The sequence below is a fragment of the Aspergillus pseudotamarii genome, assembly GCF_009193445.1.
Source record: "Aspergillus pseudotamarii strain CBS 117625 unplaced genomic scaffold BDV38scaffold_147, whole genome shotgun sequence".
NCBI classification, from domain to species: Eukaryota; Fungi; Ascomycota; class Eurotiomycetes; order Eurotiales; family Aspergillaceae; genus Aspergillus; species Aspergillus pseudotamarii.
Window position 1 is genome coordinate 1 of NW_022475161.1, and position 22,072 is coordinate 22,072.

A 22,072-nucleotide genomic window follows, 5' to 3' on the forward strand; every position below is an offset into this window, starting at 1 on the left:
TTTTAGCTGCGTGCCCGTCTCCAATGGGCTTCTTTTTTCTTGTGCCTGTTTCCTTTTTCTTTTGGAATAGATTGATTTCTTACCTGTTTCCTGTTCTATATTGCGGTGGTGGTACGCTTGGGGACCCATCCACTATTATTATTGGAATTTGATTTGGGATTTTTGATTCCTGTGACGGATCTCAGACCAAGTGCCTAAACTATAACTGACTTGGACCCCCTTCAGATCCTAGCTTCCCGATTCTTTTCCACCAAACGATTGCTGCATCCTCTTCCTGCACGCAGTGTTCGTTTAGGGCGGGTAGACTCGAATTTATTCCTTGCGCCACGGACCAATCGCCCGCTCGACGCTCTCATTCCTCTGTCGAGCTCGTTTTCCCTCGACTCTCATTGCTTGCCTGGCTGATTCTTGAACCTCTTCAATCGTCCTTATCTCTTCCTCCCCATCCGGCCTGTGATTCCTATCTTTCCTTTTTTTCCCCTTTCCTTTCTTGTTTGATCTTCCCCCCCCCTCCGTCTTATCGCCTACTATCGTGATCCCCCGCCCTTCCCAATAAAGAGTAGGGCGTGTGAACATGTCCGGGTTGACCCTGGGGCGAGGCCCTGGAGGCGTGCGACCGACTCAAACCGCAACTTTTACCACCCACCACCACCACCCGTCCGCCGAGGCTGACCGCTCCTCCAACAACTTCCCCCCTACCTCCTCGCAGTTGTCCGATGACTTTTCTTTCGGTTCCCCTCTGAGTCCCGCCGACTCCCAGGCCCATGAAGGCCTACTTCAGGACTCACTCTTCCCCGAATGGGGGTCCGGTGCCCCTCGACCTGGCATCGACAGTCCGCATGAGATGCAGAGGCAAGATCCGTTAGCGACTCAAATATGGAAGCTCTATTCTAGGACCAAGGCCCAGTTGCCCAACCAGGAGCGGATGGAAAACCTCACCTGGCGGATGATGGCAATGAGTTTGAAACGCAAGGAGCGGGAACGTGCTCAACAGTCCATGTAGGTGTTCTCCCCTGGCAGAGTAACGGATGGCCCCGCTCATCATTAATCTTTTCTCTGTGAAGGTTTCCTGCAAGACCCGGTAGCGCTGGCCCCAGTGGGATCGCTCAACTGCGCATTTCCGACCCGCCCGTTGCCACCGGTAACCCTCAGTCCGCCGACCTGACCGCCGATCCCATGAACCTCGACGATTTCATCGTGCCCTTCGAATCTCCTTCCGATCACCCCTCGCCCAGCGCCACCAAGATCACCGACTCCACGGCGGCGTCGGCGGCCATTCCCATCAAGTCCCGGAAAGATCAGCTGAGAGATTCTACTCCGGTGCCGGCCTCGTTCCACCACCCGGCTCAAGATCGGCGGAAGAACAGTGAATTCGGCTACGTCCCCCGTCGCGTGCGCAAGACGAGTATCGACGAGCGTCAATTTTTCTCGCTGCAGGTGCCGACCCGAAAGCGACCGGCCGAATCCTCCCCCCAAGTGCCTCCCGTTTCCAACTCCATGTTGGCCCACGATCCGGAGCTCGCTACCGGCGTGCCCGACTATGCCTTGGACACCCCGTCCTCGGCCTTTGGCTTCCATCAGGGCAACCACCATCAGATCAATCACCACAACCACACCTCCCCGGGGGCGCCGTTCGGCTTGGATACATTCGGTCTGGGAGATGATCCGATCTTGCCCTCTGCGGGTCCCTACCAATCGCAATTCACCTTCTCGCCTAGCGAGTCTCCGATGGCCTCCGGTCATCCGTTCGCGAACCTCTATTCGCACACCCCGGTAGCTTCATCCCTGAACTCGACGGATTTCTTCTCTCCACCGCCGTCGGGCTACCAGTCCACGGTATCCACGCCGCAGCCCGCCTACGACGGGGACCATTCCGTTTATTTCGATATACCGTCCGGCGACGCGCGGACGCAGCGCCGCATCCCAACCTATGTTTCGCATCGGTCCAACCTGTCCGCTTCGCTGCAGCCTCGGTATATGTTTAACCAGAACAACCATGAACAACCCAGTTCGTCGGCGGTGCATTCGCCGAGCTACCCCATTCCCCAGCCGCAACATGTAGACCCCACCCAGGTCTTGAACGCCACCAACTACTCGACCGGCAACTCCCATACCGGTGCCATGTTTACCTTTGGAGCCGACTCAGATAACGAGGATGACGATAGTCATCAGCTGTCAGAGCGGGCGGGTCTGGCGATGCCGACTGAATTTGGGGACGAGAACGACGGATTCTCGTCGGGCATGCAGTGGGATGGGCAGTTCCCGGGCTCCTTCCATTCGCTGCCGGGCTTTGGCCCTCAACATCGCAAGCATGTGACCATCGGGTCCACAGACATGATGGACACCCCCGAGGAGTGGAATCACGGCGGCAGTTTGGGTCGGACTCACGGGTCGGTGGCTTCGGTCAGTGAGGTGCGCAACCGAGAGCAGGACCCTCGTCGGCAGAAGATTGCCCGCACCACATCCACCCCCAATACGGCCCAGCTGTTGCGCCAAAGCATGAACTCTAATAACAATACGTCTCATACCTCTCCCAATACCCCGCCTGAGTCCGGCCTGAGCAGCGCCGTTCCGTCCCGCCCGGCCAGTCCCGGGGGCAGCAAGAACGGTGATCCGGGCAGCAACGGACCGACCACCTGCACGAACTGCTTTACTCAAACGACTCCGCTGTGGCGTCGGAACCCGGAAGGCCAGCCACTATGCAATGCCTGCGGTTTGTTCCTGAAACTGCACGGTGTCGTGCGTCCTCTGTCCCTGAAAACGGACGTCATCAAGAAGCGTAACCGCAGCAGTGCCAACAGCTTGGCGGTTGGGACCTCCCGTGCGTCAAAGAAGACGGCCCGCAAGAACTCGGTGCAGCAGGCATCCGCCGTCACGACTCCGACGTCGAGCCGCGCTCCGAACGGGACCTCCTCCGAATCCCCACCCGCCGGCTTTGGTGTTGCCGCGGGACGGTCGAATGGGGTGGTGCCCATTGCCGCCGCTCCTCCGAAGGCAGCTCCCTCCGCAGCAGCCTCCCCTGGCACGGGCCAGACTCGTAACCCAGTCCAGGCTGCCCCGAAACGTCAACGACGGCTGGAAAAGGCCTCCGAGATGGAAACGGACGAGGCGAATAAGTCTGCGGGAGGCCGATCCAAGGTGGTGCCTTTGGCGCCCGCCATGCCACCAGCGGCAGCCAATCCGGCGAACCATAGTATTGCCGGAGGTCAAGGGGCTAGTCAGGAATGGGAGTGGTTGACAATGAGTCTGTAACAGCAGCGTTTTACTTCTCTACTTCTCAACACTCGTTTCTTAATGTCTTTTTTTTTCTTTTTGAACCCCCCCCCTTTATTTTTCCCCGACCGTTGATGCTACGCCATGACCGATAGACATGATGAATACTGCAACCAATGGAATCTCGCTAGACGAGAGGTGTTAGATGACGTGGCCCCGCGATGCACTTAATGAGAGACAACGAGGTGCAATCCGATGGTTACGCTAGTTTAATGGTAACATGACGAGGGATATTTGTTTCTGTTATTTCGGGGTTTGATCTGTTCCAGTCTGCGATCTAACAGCGACCGAATCCTCTGCTGTGACGATACACAGCTTGTCTGGTGGTTCTGTTGTGGCTTTCTGTTTGTTTGGCTGATTTGATTTATGCTTGATACAATCGCGTCTGTCCGGACCCCGGCCTTTTGCTTTTCTTTTCAGTGCTGATTCTTCACTGTTACTGTTTTTTTCTTGTTCTTGGTTTTTATTTTGTTTGAGGCTTGGGGCCGGGCAGAAGTGCGCATCTCTGCTTTGTGTTTTCTGTCACCGTCCATAGACGCTGTATATACATGGTACAGCATGATTCTACTTATCCAGTCTGGGCCGTTGTATCCATTGTAAGTGTAGCCAGCTGTCGAAATGTGCACAACTTTATTATTACTATTATCCTGTCAAGTAGTCAGTGAGTAGTATCTGTATATTTCATAACCTGTGTAAGACACTAAGAATAATGCGTAGCGTCCCACCTCGTCAATTATCTAAGCGCTAGCTCGCAGGCTTTCAACAAGGGTGATAAAGGAGATACTACTCGTACTAGCCTCCTAATTTGACGTCATAGCATATAAACTTAAATAAAGATGTCCCACAATTGCTCAACACGAACAACCACCAACCCCACCCGAAACAACCAAGTACAAAATAAAACCACCAAACAATAAAAAAAATAAACAATGGTCATAATAATAATGGACAAAATCAATAAGATCACTAAACCTAATCTAGAACCCGCTTTAAGTAAACCAAGATCTTGTATTCGGGCCGAGCCCACCCACAGATTATATATTTAAGGTAGGGCTAGAGCGAATAGAGTCATTGATAAATAAATCTATAGATAAGTCTACTATATATATAAAACAAATACGGACACCTCCTCCCTACCTCACCTTCCGGTCTTTACTCTCTCTTTGTGCCGGACGCTGGTTCTTTAGCTGCTTCACCAAGCAAGTTAAAATGTAACTTACTGGATGAAAATAGCAGATATGGCTGTGGAAAAAATGGACCTACAGTATAGCTCTCCGCCTTTCCCGATAGATGGTGAGAGGAATTCCTTTTCCCATTTCCTTTCTCTTTACTCCTTTTGCTCCCTGATCTTCTGAAACCTCTGAAGATTGTGCATGGTGTTCATTTTGTTGTCCATTTGTTGCTTGACTTTTGAGTCATCTCCGTGTCAAGCATATCTGAGCATGGATGTCCTACATGGCAGGCATTTTGCAAAACCGGCTTTCATCTCAGAGATGACTTTGGTGACAATCAAGGTAAGGATAGGAAATAATACAACACTGCCGCCCAAGAAGCAGAAAGAAAGGAGTTCACATGACTATTGAAACTCTAAATCTATCCGTACTTCTCTCGAGAATAAGCAATTTGTGCAATGGGATCACTTGCTCTTCGCCGCAACCTCTTCTGTATGACAGACCAACTCGTTCGTCTGTAATGGGAGGCATAAACTATCACGTAGAAGCCCTTTTCGATGATAGAGTTCAGTGGTTAGCACATATCCGGAGATTCAACGCGACCTCACCACCGCCCGATCTACGTAATTACTATATCATGCCGAGCGAAGTTGCAACTCTTCAATTTCTAAACAAGGCAAAAGTCCCTTCTCGAAGATATTCGATTATCTTCTATGTACATGGGGAGACTCCTGTTGGAGCCAGATACACCCTTATGGGAAAACTCCAAGGAAAGTCACTGCGCTGGTCTCCAGCTTCTCCAGAGCAAAGGACGAAAGTTATGAAGCAGATGGGAGATATATATATTGAATTGGGATCACTCTCCTTCGATAACATAGGATCTCTGGACTGACCAGGGACTGATCACATTGAGCCTTTTGCACGATAACCACTGACACACTATATCAACTTGCAGATACTTCCTCTCGGGCCTTACAGTAATCCTAGGGACTATCTTCGCACCAGCATTGAAATCAATCTGGAGTTGATTATAAAATTTGAAGTGAAATAGAGGCATTCCTGAAGTCATGCTCTACCACAGCTTTGATGACGGACAATTCTACATGAGGCATGCACACGGCCAAGGAGATCACATTCTTATTGATGTTGACTATAAACATCACAGAATCGTCGACTGGGAATGGGCTTACACCGAACCAAAATCTGCAGCTTTTAAATCCAATATTATACTTCTTTCAGTTGCGGACTTTTGCAATGGAGCCAACTGCATTGGCGAGGAGGAATCAACATTTGCAACTAATTAATACCCATGGTCACTCCGATAGGTAGGGCTGTATGCCAAAACAGGTAAGTTCATACCTGAGGCATAAACCCGACAAAACTCATCATGATCACGTGGTGATATCAAAAATAATTGAAGATAGCAAATATCTCGCAGCTTCAATATTTCCTCCGCTCAATTGAGGCTCTATATCGAGGACAGTTGGTCCTCTACTGCGCATTGTTATATTGAAAGCAGAAGGATATACAGATAAATACAATTCCCTGAACTGACGACTGTATCTGTCCAACACTATCCACCATGGGGTCCAGCGCGAAGAAAAAGAAGGAAAAGCAGAAAGATTTCACGGTAAGCCACTCTTCTGACAAAATAAACAGACATAAACTAACAGAACACAGAGAGCCAAACTCAAGGTCGGAAAAGCCAAAGGCAAGCCTGAGAACTTCACCGACACCAGTTTCAAATCGAAAGGTTCGCCTTATCTCCACCACTACCCAGCGAGAAAAGAATCACCCAACTAACCAACCCTAGGAATCGTCCTGAACCAACAGTCCCTAACCTTAAGCGCCCCAACCTCGAACACACAATTCACACACCACATCTCCCTCCTCAGCTCCAAATCCGATTCTCAACGCCGCGACTCCCTCGCTCACCTAACAACCTCCATCAGCTCGCGACCCGTCAACTCTCCCCTCCCGCAACCCGTCAGCGTCATCCTGCCCACCCTTCTCCCCCTCATCCTCGACGCAAACACAGGTGTCCGCACCCAACTTCTCAAACTCTTCCGCTCCCTCCCGCAATCCGACATCCGAGACCACGTCCCCCAACTCCTCCCCTACCTCCGCGCCGGCATGACCCACCTCGCAGCCGACATCCGCGTCTCAGCCGTGGAAGTCCTCTCCTGGCTCATCGAAGTCGCAGGCACAGAAGTCGTCTCCAGCGCCGGTGGCTGGATCAAAACGCTCAATTGCTTCCTCTCCGTCCTGGGCTGGCACACGGAGGAATCGGCGAAGTGGTCTGCAAGCCGCGCCTCGTTCGGAAAAGCGGGGGCCAAGGGCCAGCCCATGATGAAAGTGTTGACTGTTCTGGCCGAGTTCTTGAATGCGGGTATTGGCGCGCCCGCTAATGAAGCGCAGGATGTGGATATGCTGGGTTCTGGGGGCGTGGCGGGGTGGGAGTTTCCCCTCTGTCAGACGGCTGTGCATATGGTTCCTGATACGGCTGCGCCGTATGCTTATTTGAATTTGTTCGGACAGCCCAGGGATGAAGAGGGCGAGATGTATGAGACTTGGGAAGATCGGTATCGGGTCTTTTCGAATCGGTTTTTGCCAGCTATCCAGCGGGGATTAGAGAACGCCAGGCAGGAGGGAGGTGAGATGGGGAGGGCTAGTTCTGGGGCGAGCAAGGTGTTGAGGGAGGCTGTTGCTTACGGGCAGGGAATTGCGGTGTGATTTGGAGGTCTGGATGGGTTTATCTGCGATATGCTACGTTCCTTCCATGGTTTCCCGACGACGGCCCTCTGAAAGACCTGCGACGTGCCATCTCTCATGCCGAAGTGGGATCCAGACCATCCAAGCAACTGCGGTTGCTGTTCCACCGTCAAGTGCATGAGATCAAGATCTCCAAGTCCATACCGTCAGCGCCCTTGGGCTGATAGCGACGACGTCGCTCAAACAGGAACACGATATAGTATCCTCCCACTACGGCATCTCATGAGGAACCAGTATTCATTACAACAAAATAGAGCGAGAGCAGCATGTGTGTACCAACATGATGAATATACCCATGAATAGAATAAATACAAGAGATACATCAAGAACACAGACACTAAGAGACCACCTTCTCCCTCACCTCCCCCTTCTCCTGATCCTCCGCACTCCCATCGCCCTCCTCTCTCTCCCTAGCATCATAAACCTCCTCCGGCATAACCGCCACCTCCACCAAGGCCTCCCTCGCCGGACACACCACCGACACAATCACATACACGAGACTAGTGGCCACAAACCCCAACAGCCAACCAAACTGATACGGATGGACACCCACCCCAACTCCAATTTCACTATTCACCGAGTTAATCAACCCGGGCAGATTCGGCGCCACACCCACCACAAACGCCAGCACAGCCCTCCAATTCACACCCCACCACCACCTCCCTCCATACCGATATGTCGGATTCTCAATCTGATACAACGCCAACGTATCATACTTCCTATCCTTCAACACCCAGAAATCAAACAACATAATCCCCGCAATCGGCCCCAGAAAGATCGCATAAGCAGACATGAAATTCAAAAAGTTGCCCGCCGAGACCAGAATCTTCCACGGAACCAGACACCACGACAGTAATCCGCAGATGATCTGCCCGCGCCGGAGATTGATATACCCCGGAGCGAGGGCCGTGAGGTCATTGGCCGCGGAGATCGAGTTCGCCGAGATATTCACGCCCAGAGACGCGAGGGCGAAGCTGAAGGCCCCGAAGAACCGACAGGCTCGACTGCTCCAGTGGCTGATGAGTACGATTGGGTCCCAGGGGATGGTGTCGCCGCCGTAACGGGCATAGCCGGCACTGGAGGCGACGATGCCGATGAAGGATAGGAAGGTGAATATCATGGGGAGCATGGGGATGTAGAGGAGTTGCCATTTTGCGGTGACGCGGGAGTAGCGGGAGAAGTCGGACTGAATTGTTTATGCTTGTGAGTTTATATATATATATGGGGATGGATCGTGGTGATACCGACCTGGTTGACGCTGAGTGTTGCATAGTTCCCCAGTACACTGGTCATATTAGCCAGAAACAGCCAGCTGTATTTCGACCCGGACACTGTCGCTTTCTGCTGCAGTAATCCTCCACCACTTTCGGCGACAAAAGCCCATATCAAGATTGCGATCCAGGCAATCGGCACCAGCACGGATTTCACCATAAACAACCACCGAAGTTTATTCGGATGAATACAGAGAAACGGGAACTGTACCAGCCAGAAGATCAAGTACGACACCATCCCATTCGTCGTGATACCCTCACTCTCCGGGATATCGTTTTCCAGCGTGAGGAAACTGGGCCAAATAGCGCCGATCATGGCGCGCACGGCATTCGCACCATTGACGTTCTGAATGGCAAACCAGAACAGCGCCAGGATGACCCGCGACACGATGGCGATGTACGAGCCCCAGAAGCCCCAGCTGGCGCGGGCGATGACGGGAAATGGAATGTGGTAGATGGCACCCACGGCACCATTTCCGGCGATGACGAATGAGATGATGAAGAAGGAGATGGCGATGATGATGAGGGCGTCGCGCCAGCCGAGGCCCACGGCCATCATGCTGCTGGCGAATTGCCAGGTGGCTGCGTTGAAGGCGTCGGAGATCCAGTATGCTGGTGGAATGTTAGTTGAGACTGGATTTTTGGGAGGGTTTCTGAGACATGCAGATGAAGCTTATGGGTCCCCATTGTCGGAGATGGCGGGGGACAGGGTCTAGGTCGAGGTTTGTCCATCGTGCATTTCCTTCTGCGAAGGCGGATCGGGATTGCTGGACGCGGAGATGAGGTCGGAGCTTCATTCCGGCAAGAATTGTCTGTCGACTCGTAGAAGAGTGTATGTTAAAGAGAATAGTAGAGTTAAATTCCACACCAAGCTGGATGATCAGCCGCAGCCACGAAAGATGCACGATGCAAGGGGGTGGGGTCAATTAGGGCTCGATGCAACCCCAGCTGGAAGCAGTAACGATATGCCAATAGTTCACTCTGGAAATATGTATAAATGGGTATAGGGGGCGTCAATCATACCCCATATATTCCAAGAGGGCAGCATGAGCTTGAATTAAATGACAGGAAAGGAATTCCGGGGGGGATCAGTATGCATGAGGAAATGGGATGTGCCCCGATAAGGAAATGAGGAGGTCATCAAGACTGATAAGTCTGCAGCATCATCCCGGCTCCCTTCATGTCTGTCATTGGTCGCTCTGGCCACGAGCCAAAAGTCTGATAAGCATCTGTTGATAACCCTAATTCTGGACATTGACGAGTAAACTTCATTGATAGTTGGAGTATATTATTTTCTTGGCATGGTCTCGAGTATTCTTGACACAGTCTATTCAGCCGGAAATGGGTCGATTCCGGAATGTCAAATTAGCTGCATTTGGAATAGATCGGCTGGTTTTAGTACAGTATATCACTTACCCAGTGAAGGTTTACTCTCATGACGTAGGACTTCAATTCCTTTCAAAGAGTAGTCTCAGAAAGTGAAAGCAAGATAGCCATCCGTTGATGAATGTTGACAGTCCAATCCTGGTGAATACTACCCTGCTAGAACGGTATATAAGAAGTCTACCTACCTACAAATGTTCAACTCCCCTGCCACACTCAAGTACTATTGCACAGTTGGTCGTTCGTGACCGCTCGACTGCCCTTCATAGATCTATTCTCCATCCGCTCTACTGGAATTGATAAACAACCAACATGATCTTCATAAGATGCTTTACTACCATAGCAAGCGGTAGCATGTCGTATTTAAGGGGTATTATGCCACCCTAGGCGAGCAATTAGCAACTTCGCATCCATGGCTTATACATACGGGCACGGGAGATTCATTGGCTACTCCTAACCTGGAAGTAGGGAGCTTACAGTTCACAGGCGATAAATGCAACATAGTTGGGGTTTACAGTTAACCATTGGCTCACAACTCTGCGCTCAACTTTACGTGTTGGCACATGTACCTGTCGTACGGTCTAGGGCTTCAAGTCCTGCCACATCTGGGTCAATGGCGAGACTCTTTACTACGGTAAAGGAAAGGGTATATGTCGCCGCAAGTCGACCAAAACAAACTAGGTGGCTGCTAGGCCATGCTTTAAACACACTATTCCTAACAGTATATTGATGGCCAGCGGACGTTGATGACAAACGCAATGTGAGAAAGACACAAGTGCCTATTACCAGTAGTCATCGATCTGAATAACGAACGGTGGATTACGGTCTCTGAAGGGTACTATGCATTAACGGCGGCAAGAAGGCGAAAGCCTCACCTCTGTTATATAATGTTTATCCCGGAAGTGCATATGATAGTAAGGTCGACGCAGGGGTGCTTGAAAATAATGGTCTCACGACTACTGACTCGCTCATGTGTCTGACCTACCTGTTATCCATGCCAAGCATGATATCTCTAGTTTAGTTGGGAGAAAGAAGCCGGAATGGATCTTGTCACTTAACCGATGAGAATTCTAAGGCTACAGAAGGAGGAGAAGAGCAAGCGGAAGAGATGGAGGATGCAATCGACTATGAAGTCAACATCAACAACTAAATATCTTACTCATAGGTAATAAAGACAAGGATGTCTTCCAGGCATTTTTACTCAGAGATACTTGCTGACTGGTATATATTAGTTTAGAGGTACCTGTGGAGACGGAACAGTACTTCCTCTCACAGAACATCGACTTTCAAATAGGACTCAGACCGTCGTGCGACCACATCTGATTATGATAAACCCCCAATATAGTGCATCTGCCAGCCCAGAAAGGACTCGCCTTAGGAGGCTGGCATCCATCCTATCAAGCTTCACCGACTCCGTTGCGGAGCACTAGTCATTGCATTCTACGGTGCTCAGAAGTGGGCAGTCGCCTTAGGGCTACTATTTTTTCATCGGCGAGCAACTGGCGAGACAGCATCTATACTTGATTAATCGTTATCCAGATGAGTCCTTTAAAGGTCACACTCTTGAGATAGGTCCGCCGTCGTGTGAGGGCTAGTCGCAAATCCCTATAGTTCCAGAACTTGACCAACCACCCAAGAGCCTTTTCAAAAACCCAGGTCTCCTGTCAATCCCACGCGACCAAAATGCCATGGGCATCAAGGTCGCACCTTGAATACTTTATTCTCCAGTATCTCCCGTGATAGAACCTTAGGTCAGATACTGAGGACTATAGCTTACATATCTCTCGAAAATCCTCAGTATTCTACATCCAATTACTGCAGTGCCAATCTAGCAGCTACAACAGTTCAACCTGTTCAAGGACCCGGCGGTTCAAGATGAATGCCCCAGGCCCCGGAATATGAATATGTCACGAACAGCAATCTTGCAATACCATCCATTCTCTCCTCATGTTACGGCCAGAGTTGGTTATTGGTAAATTTTGTCCAGACGCTATATAAGGACAATGCACGGGCCCTAGAAAAGCTACTTGTTGCTGTTCAAGGGGAAATATGCTCGGGTAGTCGTCGGCGAGGAGCATTTTGTCAGGGATATATCCATTGGCTTTCATCCGTGGCTGGAAGTAATGGAGGTAATATCCTGCTGGTTCCTGACAGTTACGCCGATTTGCTACTGGCAGTAAGTATGGGTAAGAAAGGGGAAAATAGTCGAAGAGGGAAATACCGTATAGAGTTGTCATTAACTGTTTCCTAGCATGGATGATCATGTTATTGGGAATAGAGGAATAAAATCACCGTTCTACAAGTTGATTTCAAACTTTGTGAAGTCATTGTAGTCTGGGACATAGTTGACAAGTTAAGCCTGTCGCATCACCATCCATATTTTAAGTATCTATACTTTCAGTCAGACCGGTCGTCAACTGGCCTTCTGTCTGAGTGACAAAAAGCTGACATATACGACATCAAATCCAGAATAAGAAAGACGGCGGCTCGCATTCCACTATGAATTATCTTAACTCCATATAGCCAGACGCCAAATCATAGTATATACAAATTCAACCCAGCAAACCTTCAGTCTCAAGAGGGAAGCTAGACCAATCCTCCCACCAGGTACCTTCCGCTTCCATCCCAACCGGCTTCGGCCAAACACTTCTAAAAGCCTCCTTACACGGTTCTACAAACCCCGGAAACTTCGACTGGAAATAAGTCTTCTCATAAGGACACGAAGCTACCTGTGTAGCCAACACTTCATCGCGACGATCATCGTGTGAATTCCGCTCGACCAGCCATGCGCAAGGGAAAATATGAGCCAAGTGACTGAACAAGGTACCCGTTTCAAACGCACTACACTGGAGTCGAATGCTCATTCGTTCCAGTTGTGATGAGCCGGTGGCCTTGTTTCCGGATATAGTTTTGAAGATCGAGCATGCGAGGCGAGAATCTATGGCGCTGTTCCTGAATAATCGTAGGACGTGTCCGTTGCGGCTTCGGTAGAAGCCCCCTAGGTCCTTGATAGAAAACGTATTACCGAATTTGTCGAATGATGGCTCGCTGGGCGGTTTGAAGTTTGTGTTCCGGACTGGGTTGAAATTGCGACGGATTTGTTGATCGATATCTGTTTCCACGTTATCTTGGCTTCCACTGAGGGATGAATCAGATACGTCCAGGTGTAAGTGTAGGTATTGTAGACGTGGTATGGTTCCTATAGCCCTATACAGGACAACTTCTCTGGCGTCGCCCTCTGAGCGGGGGATCATGATATCCAGGTTTTCCAGGAGTGGGCAATGTTTGCCCAGTTGGAGGATGTCGCGTTCAGTTAAACATTGCCAGGCCTGGGGACCTGAGAGGTCTAGCTTTCGCAAGCAACAGCCGTGTTGATTAACAAGCGGATCCAAAGACACCAGCGAGTGCCAACCCTCTAAGTACAATTCCTTCAATCCCGAGAGACTTGTTATAAAACGAGTTGTCGCCTCGTAGAACTCGGTGGTAGGTGCGTCCTCCTCGAGGAAAGCAGGGGCTTTGAGCTGTAAATACAAGGCTTTTAGCTTTGGGAACTTGAGCTGCTGGGACCAGACAATTAAGGCCGTCGGTTCGGCCAGTGAACACAGCTCAAGGGTTTCTAGCTCGGAGAAGTTGGTGTGCCTTCCCCAGTCAACGAGGGTCATAGCTGTTAACGGGACCTGGTCAATGATTCTCAAGAGTTTTAGCGATGCAGGGGGCAGGGAGGTATCTTCCTCTTCCGGCTTGGGCCTTTGTAGAGGACTAAGTATAGGAACACAGGTGAATTTCTTGGGAGCCTCGCGACGGGTGATTTGTAATTCCTTCAAGTTTGGGACTGACTTTACCAGACGTTGTATAGTCTTCATTTTGTAGCAAGGAGTGTTGTCATAACTACACACGGCTTTTTCATTGTACTGTAGCATAATACTATGCAGGCGTGGCGAGAATACCAACTTGTGCTCTTGGGAGTCTTCTGTAAGGGAATCCATACCCTGCAAGGAGAATGTCTGGAGATGTAACTTTGATCTGGGTGCCCAGCGATGCATGGCATCAAGAAGACAGACAGGAAACTGGCCGCCGCATCTGAAGAACAGATCTGTCAGAGCAGGCAGGTATCTAATCAACTCTGCCACGGGCTTCCATACATGGTTTCGTCTGTTGCCTATTTTGACGTCCCCATCGCGAGTATTCGGGCACAATGGTGTCTCCTGCAAAGCTGCAGCACACGTAGGCTCATATGGCTCATCCAGATCCATGCGTCTCAGTTCAGTAAGCTCAGGCGGATGCCAATTAAGATGCGCCTTGCAAGGGGCATCCACCTCGCAAGCGTTAGGGCTTTCTTCAATTATAAGCCGACGGGCATAGCGGAAACCTCTTGTCTGGTTAAGCTCTTCCACGATCTTCTCGGTTGGTTTTGTCAAGGCATAATGTCTGCATACCTTGATGACGATATCGCGGCAGATTATAGACCTGGCTGCTCTACTAGCGTGATTGTAGAATAATCTGCTAACTAGTTTGAGATTATGGAGGCTCGCGGGTTCGTCATTGGTTACAAGTATGAATATAAGTCTGACCAGCTCAGAGGGCAAGCGGCTGAAGGGTGGAAGATCCTCTAGATCCATTTTGCTGGTTTTGTGAAAGCATCTTGTGTGACAGTTAGAGCCCAGTCTACGTATATAACTAGGACAGTTCTGTCAAATTCCTCCTGAAGGAGGGGGAGGTCCTGATCGAGACGCATGTCTCCGGTCCGGCAAGATGAGATGAAAGGGTTCTTCAAACGGTAATTGATAACACTCAAAGGATCTACTTTCAACTTCGGAACAAAGGCAAGGTAATGCGTACTTCCTAAATAGGAGTATTTGAGACAAATATATAGTCTTACAGTGCGAATATCCAGTGAGACGCTGAATGGGATTGTTCTTGTTATCCTATTGAGACATTGTTAGACAGTTGTCTGCAACCCGACAATCCTTGTACATTCCAATAGATCTAGCAAGAATCTCCCATATATGTACTATTTGTCTTATATTGTGAGAAACCTTCTAAATACTCTTGCTCAGGACCCTTTGTGCACATTATCGCACCTACTCTCACATATCAGTTTCGCATATATGGATCGTCCCACTGATCTGGATGTGTCTTGACAGATCTAGCCTACTGACCTTTATTTATATAGCATCGAAAATGTTCAAATTAACCTTGCATGGAAACCGGCAACGGAGTTTCCCGAGGAAGCGTTTGACAAAGAGTTATGTGGAACAAAGAATAGGAATCGACACAGATGATCTCTTAGCGACAGCTCTCAATTACTTAACATCGTATCTAATACTTCATGCATTATCACTACCTATATTACATATGCCAGGATTTGCATTGGCATGAGACCTGAGTAAAGGGTAGCTAACCCCAAACACCGATCCCCCAGGCCGTGCGCAAGCAAAATAATATGCGTTACTCTTCACCCGATCTCGCGATGAATCTTGCCCCCCGCGCATGACCATCTATAGCAACCTCAGGCATCCCCAAAGCATCGGCGATACCAAAAGTCGCATGAACGCCATTCGGAGCTTCACGCAACTCGACCTCCGTGCCCTTCTCCTTCATATTATGTGCGAATTGCACAATATCATCGTAAAGCACCTCAGACGTGCCAGCTTCAATAAAAAGCGGAACACTCAATCGGTACTCGCTGCCCAGTGGCGATAAATAAGGATTACTATCAGACCAGCCAGGGGGGATATAGCTACTGACACCCCAAGAACCGAAGTTATATTCAATGTAATCGGACTTGTAATTGCGGTGTTTTTCCATATTCAAAAGAGCCTTCTGGGTCATATCAACCCACGGGGACCATAACAGTGCGCAGCGAGGTAGTGGTATCGCCTGGTTCTCTGTGGTGATATACCGGAGCATTGCTAGAATGAGATTCCCACCTGCTGACTCGCCCGAGAGCACGATCTGGGATGGTGGGATTTTGAGGGTCTCTAACGCGTAGATATAGGCGGTGATACCATCCTGGACGGCGGCTGGGAAGGTTTTGTCTGCATCTAAGGAGAGCCGGTATTGAATGGAAAGTATTGGCCATCCGGATAGCTCACTGAATTTCGTGGGTCCCCAGCCACATCCATCTCCGGGACGTGGGCCGAAGAGCACATAAGCACTTGGGTGGAAATGGATGATGAGCTTTCGCGGGGGCTGGACTGGGGGTGTCGGGTACCAGACAGCGCCAACCGGCATGGGCTGGACCGCTGGGACGGAGGTAAGCGTTCCTTTATAGACCGCTGATTCTATTTTCAGGTTGGGATCGGAAATGGTCGTTCGCGGATGGAGCACAATGAATCGATCTCCATCTCCGCCTGGCTCTAACAATTTGGGAGTGCGGTACCTGACTTCCGTCCGGTATCGGATCAATAAGATGACAAATTGCAAGGAGACGGCTGTCTTCCATGACCACGCAGGATTAGGACGGTTGGATTTGGGGATATAATACAGCCACCAGGTCACCAAACGTGCCGGGAGAGTGAGCAAAGTATATGCTGTGTACAGAGTAGAATGGACCGACGGCATCATCAACTCAGAATAATTGGAGTTGGTCAGGAGAAGAATAATAAAGATGCCAGGTTACAAGTGAATCATAATAGTCGTTGGGAGCTCGGCGGCTACATACACTACTTGCGTATATAAGGCTACTCCGCACCTGCGTTCACTCAGTCGTCCCTCGGCACTGAGTAGATTAGGGAATGATCGACGTTATTTCGGTGTGGCATTGTGCCAATGCACCTAGATAATAACTGCAGACAAAGAAAACCAGCATTGGACAAAAAGGTCCCCAACACCAAGGGCACCCGATGCAACCTCACGCAGCTACTTATGTGGTAGTGGCATGCACGCTAGTCATGCTTAGGGTGTGGGGGGGGGGGGGGGGGGGGGGGGGGGGGGGGGGGGGGGGGGGGGGCCATAAGGCGAAGCGGGAGATCCCCCCGTCAGATCATTTCTCAAGAACACCCGCTGGTCTTAGCCTATACAGCCTCCTGTGCCGTCTCCTGCATAGCCCCCATCTCCACCTGGGAGCAGTCGCTGTAAGATTTTACACTATGGCCGCTGTGGGAAGTTAGGTTCTTCGTCTTGCTATCTGATGACCCTCGGGATGTCCGTTGTAAGGTCGATCGAAATGAAAGGTACCATGCCTTCAGCCTAGGGATAAGGTGGCTGGTGTTTGAGAAAAGTGTACCATATGTAGGCAGACAGGCACAAACAATGGCGGAAGCCTGCTCAACCGCCGTCCAGTCCATGGATGCCGGCACACTCCCTGTCAACGATCTCGATTAATTTCTCATCGACTGGGGGGTGTATTTGGTGGGTGCGCAAACAGGAGGGGTACTTACGTGCCATTCCTGTAGCAGGATTCCAGATGTAGTGTGCCCGGACGCCGCAAGTGATGCAGACACTAATCAGGAGAAGATCAGCTCGTACGAACGAACACCTCCCAGAATGGATGCTATAAGATAGAATGAAACCCACAAGAGACCCAAGAGGAAGATAATGCTCAGACTGGCTCGCTTAATAGGGTGCAGCTGCAGTCGCTGGACCATGATGACAGGGGGAATTAAGATTGTTACATCAATCAAGACATTGGTAATTTCGAAACCGAAAATCATTTTTGGTGAGTTGAGACAGGTTGTCTGACCGGTCAGCTTCATTTCCATGCTCCATAGTCCGTGAACCGGCGAGCACTGAAAGATGACGACAAATAGTGCGATAATCCCCCAGCCGGTAACGGTACCCAGAAGGACCCAGTTGACTTGTCGGAATTTTCGCAGAGTGAAGATGTGACGATAGAAAAGTAAGATGGATAGCTTCACAGAGGTGATGGAGAGGACAAAGGTGATTTCATCGGCAAGAATATACTATCGAGCTTTTAGTGCGGTGACCTTGCCAGCAGGCAGGGTCAGATTGACTGACTTTGGAATACCGATCATACTGCGCAAGGCTATACTCATTCAGGTCGGCACCGCCTGTCCCTCCATTACCCATAATAGCTGCAGATCTTAGCCTAATCAGAACCACCATGAGCAAGGAGGAAAACCTTTACGGACCATAAAGATAAACCCCTTGATTTGAATAGAAAAAGGCCGCTGCTAGCAAAACGAAATACTCCTCACTCAAGAAGCGGTGATGTGTCTTTTGACGGGCCCATACACGAAAAATTAGGGCTATGAAAACCAAGCTCATCATGGAAGCCGACACACGAAGTGTCATGGCACCACTAGGCTGAAGGGCTACCTCGGCCATACTGCTCGCAAGTGGTATCGCTTGACAAGGTAGGCATTGGAAGAAAGCAAGAAGAATACTGCAATGTTGCAGTACTATAGCTCAAAGGACTTTGCAATTCGGGGCTGACTTATAGAAAGAGTGAGAGAAGCAAGATGTGCTGTCTTGTGAAACCTAACATCACAAATGCTGTACTACATTCCGAAGGTCGCTTTGGGACAAAAATAGTAGTAGTATAACGCTTATTAATGGCCTCCCATCTGCAAGCCCAGCATGCTGACATGGCCAGGACCACTAAAACCCCGCACTCAAAAAAGTCTTTTAGGGAAACATTTGGATGAGGGGAATAATCAGATGTGTTCTAAGCAAGTAGTTGGCCTTTGGAATCTGTCCCCAAAGAATGAAGCACGCTGAGAGGCTCCAGTGGAATGCCTCGCCTGAGAACTATGCATGTCAGCAATTAAAATCTTAGAATGCTTGTAATATCAGATGGTGCATATGGTATTTGCCATGCCGATCATAATGTAACGACTCACCTATAAATATCTGTCAACAGGTTAATTTTGACGACAGATATCCTATGTTCATAAATATGTAAGTACCGCCCTTGCTTTACAACTACCTCGGCGATATTATTCCTTTCAACGTTTGGAATCCCCAAGAACCTTTGAAAAGCTCCTGAGGCTACCGTGATACAAAGTATAATCCATTCGCTTATGACAAGGATACCAGGGAGTGCCAGATTAAGCAAGAGGGGTGCCATTTTACTACTACCACCACTACGGAACCAGGCGAAAAAGATGTGATGTTTGGATTCTATGTAGCATGGCAGCCGGTACTTGAGCCGTTATGGTGATTGATCTTATTTGTGAGTTAGAAGAACCCAGAGTCGCCGTCAGAATACCTCCTTGCGATGTTAGTGATTACAACACACAAGAGGAATCTTGGAAAGCTGCAAAGCAGAGATATTAGATCAGCGCGTTCATGGGATGGTCTTCACACCCACTTCTTCCGCAACCTCGGTGGACTGTCAGGATATACGCATCAGGATCCATAACATAAACGAACAGAGCAACAACAGCGGGCCAGCCTACCATGAAACACAGGTTGACTTTGCGGGAGCATTTGCAACAGTCCCATTCTCCCCGGCGGAGTTACTCAAGAAGAAAGCTAGCTTGGACATTGCGGATGCCAGCAGACATTGAGATGCACACAGCTCATTCATGTATACGGGGTGAATTCTCTCGTAGCGGTTGATTTACGATATTCAATGTTAACGGACATTCAATCATCGTATCTTGAGATTATGGCGGAAATAAGTATCAGCCAGTTTGAGGTGGCAGATCGCTGAGGAAAATGATTTGGTGTAGGTTCAATACAGTCATTGAATTGTAGCTTGATTGATACTCCTAGTAAATAGTAACTTAATGAGAAGATACTCAAACCTCTGATATTGATATTAGAACAGCAAGAAAGCAACAACATTCTATATACACAAGGGTAAAAAGCCAATCCCAAACATACTTCAATCCTCATTGAACAAGCCACCCTCATGTCGAACACCACACCATCAAACCAAAATCACCTATCACGCAATCCGCCGTACAATGATGAAACCCTAACTAACAACATATCTCCGCAATGTTTCTCCAACTAGCAAACTTATCTATCTAGACCTCCACACCAACCATATTTTCTCTCTTAGCAGCCTAGCAATTAGCATGTAAAATAGTAGTGACACAGAATCTAAGATATCACGCATCAAGCGGACCCAATGACGAATATTACCCCTGCATGATCAAGTAATTTCTACCGACAGTATCGGCTAGTTATCTAACGGTTACGTGATGTCAGTTCTTGATGGCGGGATATGCGGGGTCAATTTCAATTCTCGTTGTCAGTTCCTATGGTAGATATATAGATGAGTGTATTGGTAGCTAAAGAGATGGAATATACATAATCCTCAGAGGTGTCAATCTTTTTATTTCCGATATCAGCTAATCTACATATTAAAGGAAAAGAGAGAAACAAAATGGGCGACATGAGAACTCAATCAGACCACACTGGCGATGCCAATGGCACGACCCCAAAGAAACACATTTTGTTGAATGCATTCGACATGTCCACTGTAGGACATCTGTCTCCTGGACAATGGAAGGTATCTTCTATTCTCAACCGACCCCAAATTCAATCGATACAACGGAACGGTACTAAAGAAACCAGAACCCCGCCGACAAATCCGCTACAAAACGCTCCCTCACCTACTGGATCGAACTCGCCAAGTTACTCGAGCGCGGCGGCATCAACGCCCTCTTCCTCGCCGATACCTACGGTGGATATGATACCTACGAAGGCAGTTTGGACGAGTGTATTCGGCGTGCAGCGCAGTGGCCAGTCACAGATCCTACCATTGTACGTCCCGTCTTTCTCTAGTTATAGACTTACCGGATTTTTCTGGTTTAGATGGCAAGCGTCGGGGCTGATTAGTGTCATGAGGACAGCCTATATCGGCCATGGCGGCCGTAACGAAGAATCTCGCGTTCGGAATCACGGCGTCGACGTCGTTTGAGCCGCCTTTCTTACTGGCGAAGCGGTTTTCGACACTGGATCATTTGACAAACGGGCGTATTGGGTGGAATATCGTCACGTCGTGGAAGAAGGCGGCGTTTAAGGCGATTGGACTGGATACGCCGATTGAGCATGATGAGCGGTATCGGCAGGCGGATGAGTATCTGAGGGTTGTTTATAAGTAGGTTTCTCCTTCCATTTTTTCGTCTGCGCGGGAATTTGGTGTGAGGATAAGGGATCAAGAGGAATCAGAGGAAGAAAAAGGAAAGAAAAGAAAAGAAAAGAAAAGAAAAGAAAGAACGCTAAGAAGATAGACTCTGGGAAGGATCCTGGGCCTCCGATGCTCTATCCCCAAACCCGAAAACAGATACCTACGTCGACCCGGCCAAGGTCCGCCAGATCAACCACAAGGGGAAGTATTTCTCCCTGAACACGCGGCACATCGTCGATCCGTCACCGCAGCGCACACCCTTCCTGTTCCAGGCCGGGACATCGGCAGCGGGGTCAGCGTTCGCGGCGACGCATGCCGAGGCGATCTTCGTGTCCAGTCATTCGCCGGCGGTGCTACGGCCGAAGATCGATCATATTCGAAAGCTGGCGGCGGAGCAAGGGAGGGATCCGCGGTCGATTAAGTTCTTCGCGACGTTTACGCCGATCATCGGGCGCACGGATGACGAGGCGCAAGCAAAGTATAAGGAGCTGCAGAAGTACGCGTCCGTGGTCGGCGGGTTGGTGCTGTTTAGCGGGTGGACGGGCATCGATATTTCGCGGATACCGCTGGATCAAGATATCACGGCGGCAGATTCATTGGAGGCGCATAAGGTGACGAGTATGTTGGATGCCTTTACCACGACCAGCGAGGATGTGCCCCAGTGGACGCCGCGAGTGGTGGCTGAGAAGGCGGCGATTGGGGGCTTGGGACCAGTGGGCATTGGGAGTCCGCAGCGGGTGGCGGACGAGATGGAGCGGTGGATTCGGGAGGCAGATCTGGATGGGTTTAATCTGGGGTATGTGACCACGCCGGGGACATTTGAAGAGGTGGTGGACTTGTTGATCCCTGAGCTGCGGCGGCGGGGTTTGTATCCTGTTGCACCGGAGGCGGAGGTAGAGACAGAGGCAGCGGGGCTGACGGCACGAGAGAAGGTGTATGGCAAAGGCCAGCGAGAGTTGCGCGCGGATCATCCAGGCAGTCAGTACAAGTACGAGGTTTATCAAGAAGACGCAACTGTTGCTGAAACGGAAGTGTCATGATGCGCGGATATGGCGATAGAGTTGCAGTCAGACTCTTCTTTCCGAAAGCTTACGAGAAGTAATTATTTTTTATATTATTATTATTATTATTTTTTTTTTTTTTTTTTTTTTTTA

The 22,072-nt window shown here is 49.7% G+C and overlaps 8 protein-coding genes across 8 annotated transcripts; 4 read left to right on the top strand and 4 right to left on the bottom strand.

Annotated features, from left to right (window-relative positions):
* Nucleotides 1–574: 574 nt before the first annotated feature.
* On the top strand, nt 575–3,252 carry BDV38DRAFT_276501 (nitrogen regulatory protein area N terminus-domain-containing protein; the record flags this gene model as incomplete). Its single annotated transcript, XM_032058228.1, has 8 exons — nt 575–999; nt 1,065–1,738; nt 1,778–1,932; nt 1,969–2,019; nt 2,050–2,116; nt 2,147–2,313; nt 2,353–2,412; nt 2,446–3,252. 8 exons carry the CDS (start codon nt 575–577, stop codon nt 3,250–3,252), a joined length of 2,406 nt encoding a protein of 801 aa, XP_031906844.1.
* Nucleotides 3,253–5,082: 1,830 nt separating this feature from the next.
* On the top strand, nt 5,083–5,749 carry BDV38DRAFT_276502 (uncharacterized protein; the record flags this gene model as incomplete). The annotated part of the gene is made up of 3 exons (XM_032058229.1): nt 5,083–5,262; nt 5,401–5,468; nt 5,527–5,749. The coding sequence occupies 3 exons, from the start codon at nt 5,083–5,085 to the stop codon at nt 5,747–5,749; spliced, it is 471 nt and encodes a 156-aa protein (XP_031906845.1).
* Nucleotides 5,750–5,911: 162 nt separating this feature from the next.
* Nucleotides 5,912–7,523, top strand: BDV38DRAFT_266258 (IPI1/TEX10 family protein). Its single transcript, XM_032056440.1, has 3 exons — nt 5,912–6,075; nt 6,126–6,198; nt 6,259–7,523. Exons 1-3 carry the CDS (start codon nt 6,028–6,030, stop codon nt 7,176–7,178), a joined length of 1,041 nt encoding a protein of 346 aa, XP_031906846.1. The 5' UTR covers nt 5,912–6,027; the 3' UTR covers nt 7,179–7,523.
* Nucleotides 7,524–7,554: 31 nt separating this feature from the next.
* BDV38DRAFT_289319 (permease for cytosine/purines, uracil, thiamine, allantoin-domain-containing protein) lies at nt 7,555–9,044 on the bottom strand (the record flags this gene model as incomplete). The annotated part of the gene is made up of 2 exons (XM_032061216.1): nt 7,555–8,403; nt 8,466–9,044. The coding sequence occupies 2 exons, from the start codon at nt 9,042–9,044 to the stop codon at nt 7,555–7,557; spliced, it is 1,428 nt and encodes a 475-aa protein (XP_031906847.1).
* Nucleotides 9,045–12,423: 3,379 nt separating this feature from the next.
* Nucleotides 12,424–14,490, bottom strand: BDV38DRAFT_291203 (uncharacterized protein; the record flags this gene model as incomplete). The annotated part of the gene is made up of 1 exon (XM_032061687.1): nt 12,424–14,490. The coding sequence occupies one exon, from the start codon at nt 14,488–14,490 to the stop codon at nt 12,424–12,426; it is 2,067 nt and encodes a 688-aa protein (XP_031906848.1).
* Nucleotides 14,491–15,319: 829 nt separating this feature from the next.
* Nucleotides 15,320–16,435, bottom strand: BDV38DRAFT_289321 (alpha/beta hydrolase; the record flags this gene model as incomplete). The annotated part of the gene is made up of 1 exon (XM_032061217.1): nt 15,320–16,435. The coding sequence occupies one exon, from the start codon at nt 16,433–16,435 to the stop codon at nt 15,320–15,322; it is 1,116 nt and encodes a 371-aa protein (XP_031906849.1).
* A 452-nt stretch (nt 16,436–16,887) lies between these two features.
* On the bottom strand, nt 16,888–18,160 carry BDV38DRAFT_289322 (uncharacterized protein; the record flags this gene model as incomplete). Its single annotated transcript, XM_032061218.1, has 5 exons — nt 16,888–17,177; nt 17,254–17,315; nt 17,390–17,775; nt 17,831–17,907; nt 17,965–18,160. The coding sequence occupies 5 exons, from the start codon at nt 18,158–18,160 to the stop codon at nt 16,888–16,890; spliced, it is 1,011 nt and encodes a 336-aa protein (XP_031906850.1).
* Nucleotides 18,161–20,171: 2,011 nt separating this feature from the next.
* BDV38DRAFT_291205 (xenobiotic compound monooxygenase, DszA family) lies at nt 20,172–21,972 on the top strand (the record flags this gene model as incomplete). The annotated part of the gene is made up of 4 exons (XM_032061688.1): nt 20,172–20,297; nt 20,363–20,551; nt 20,641–20,888; nt 21,022–21,972. The coding sequence occupies 4 exons, from the start codon at nt 20,172–20,174 to the stop codon at nt 21,956–21,958; spliced, it is 1,500 nt and encodes a 499-aa protein (XP_031906851.1). The 3' UTR covers nt 21,959–21,972.
* Nucleotides 21,973–22,072: the final 100 nt, after the last annotated feature.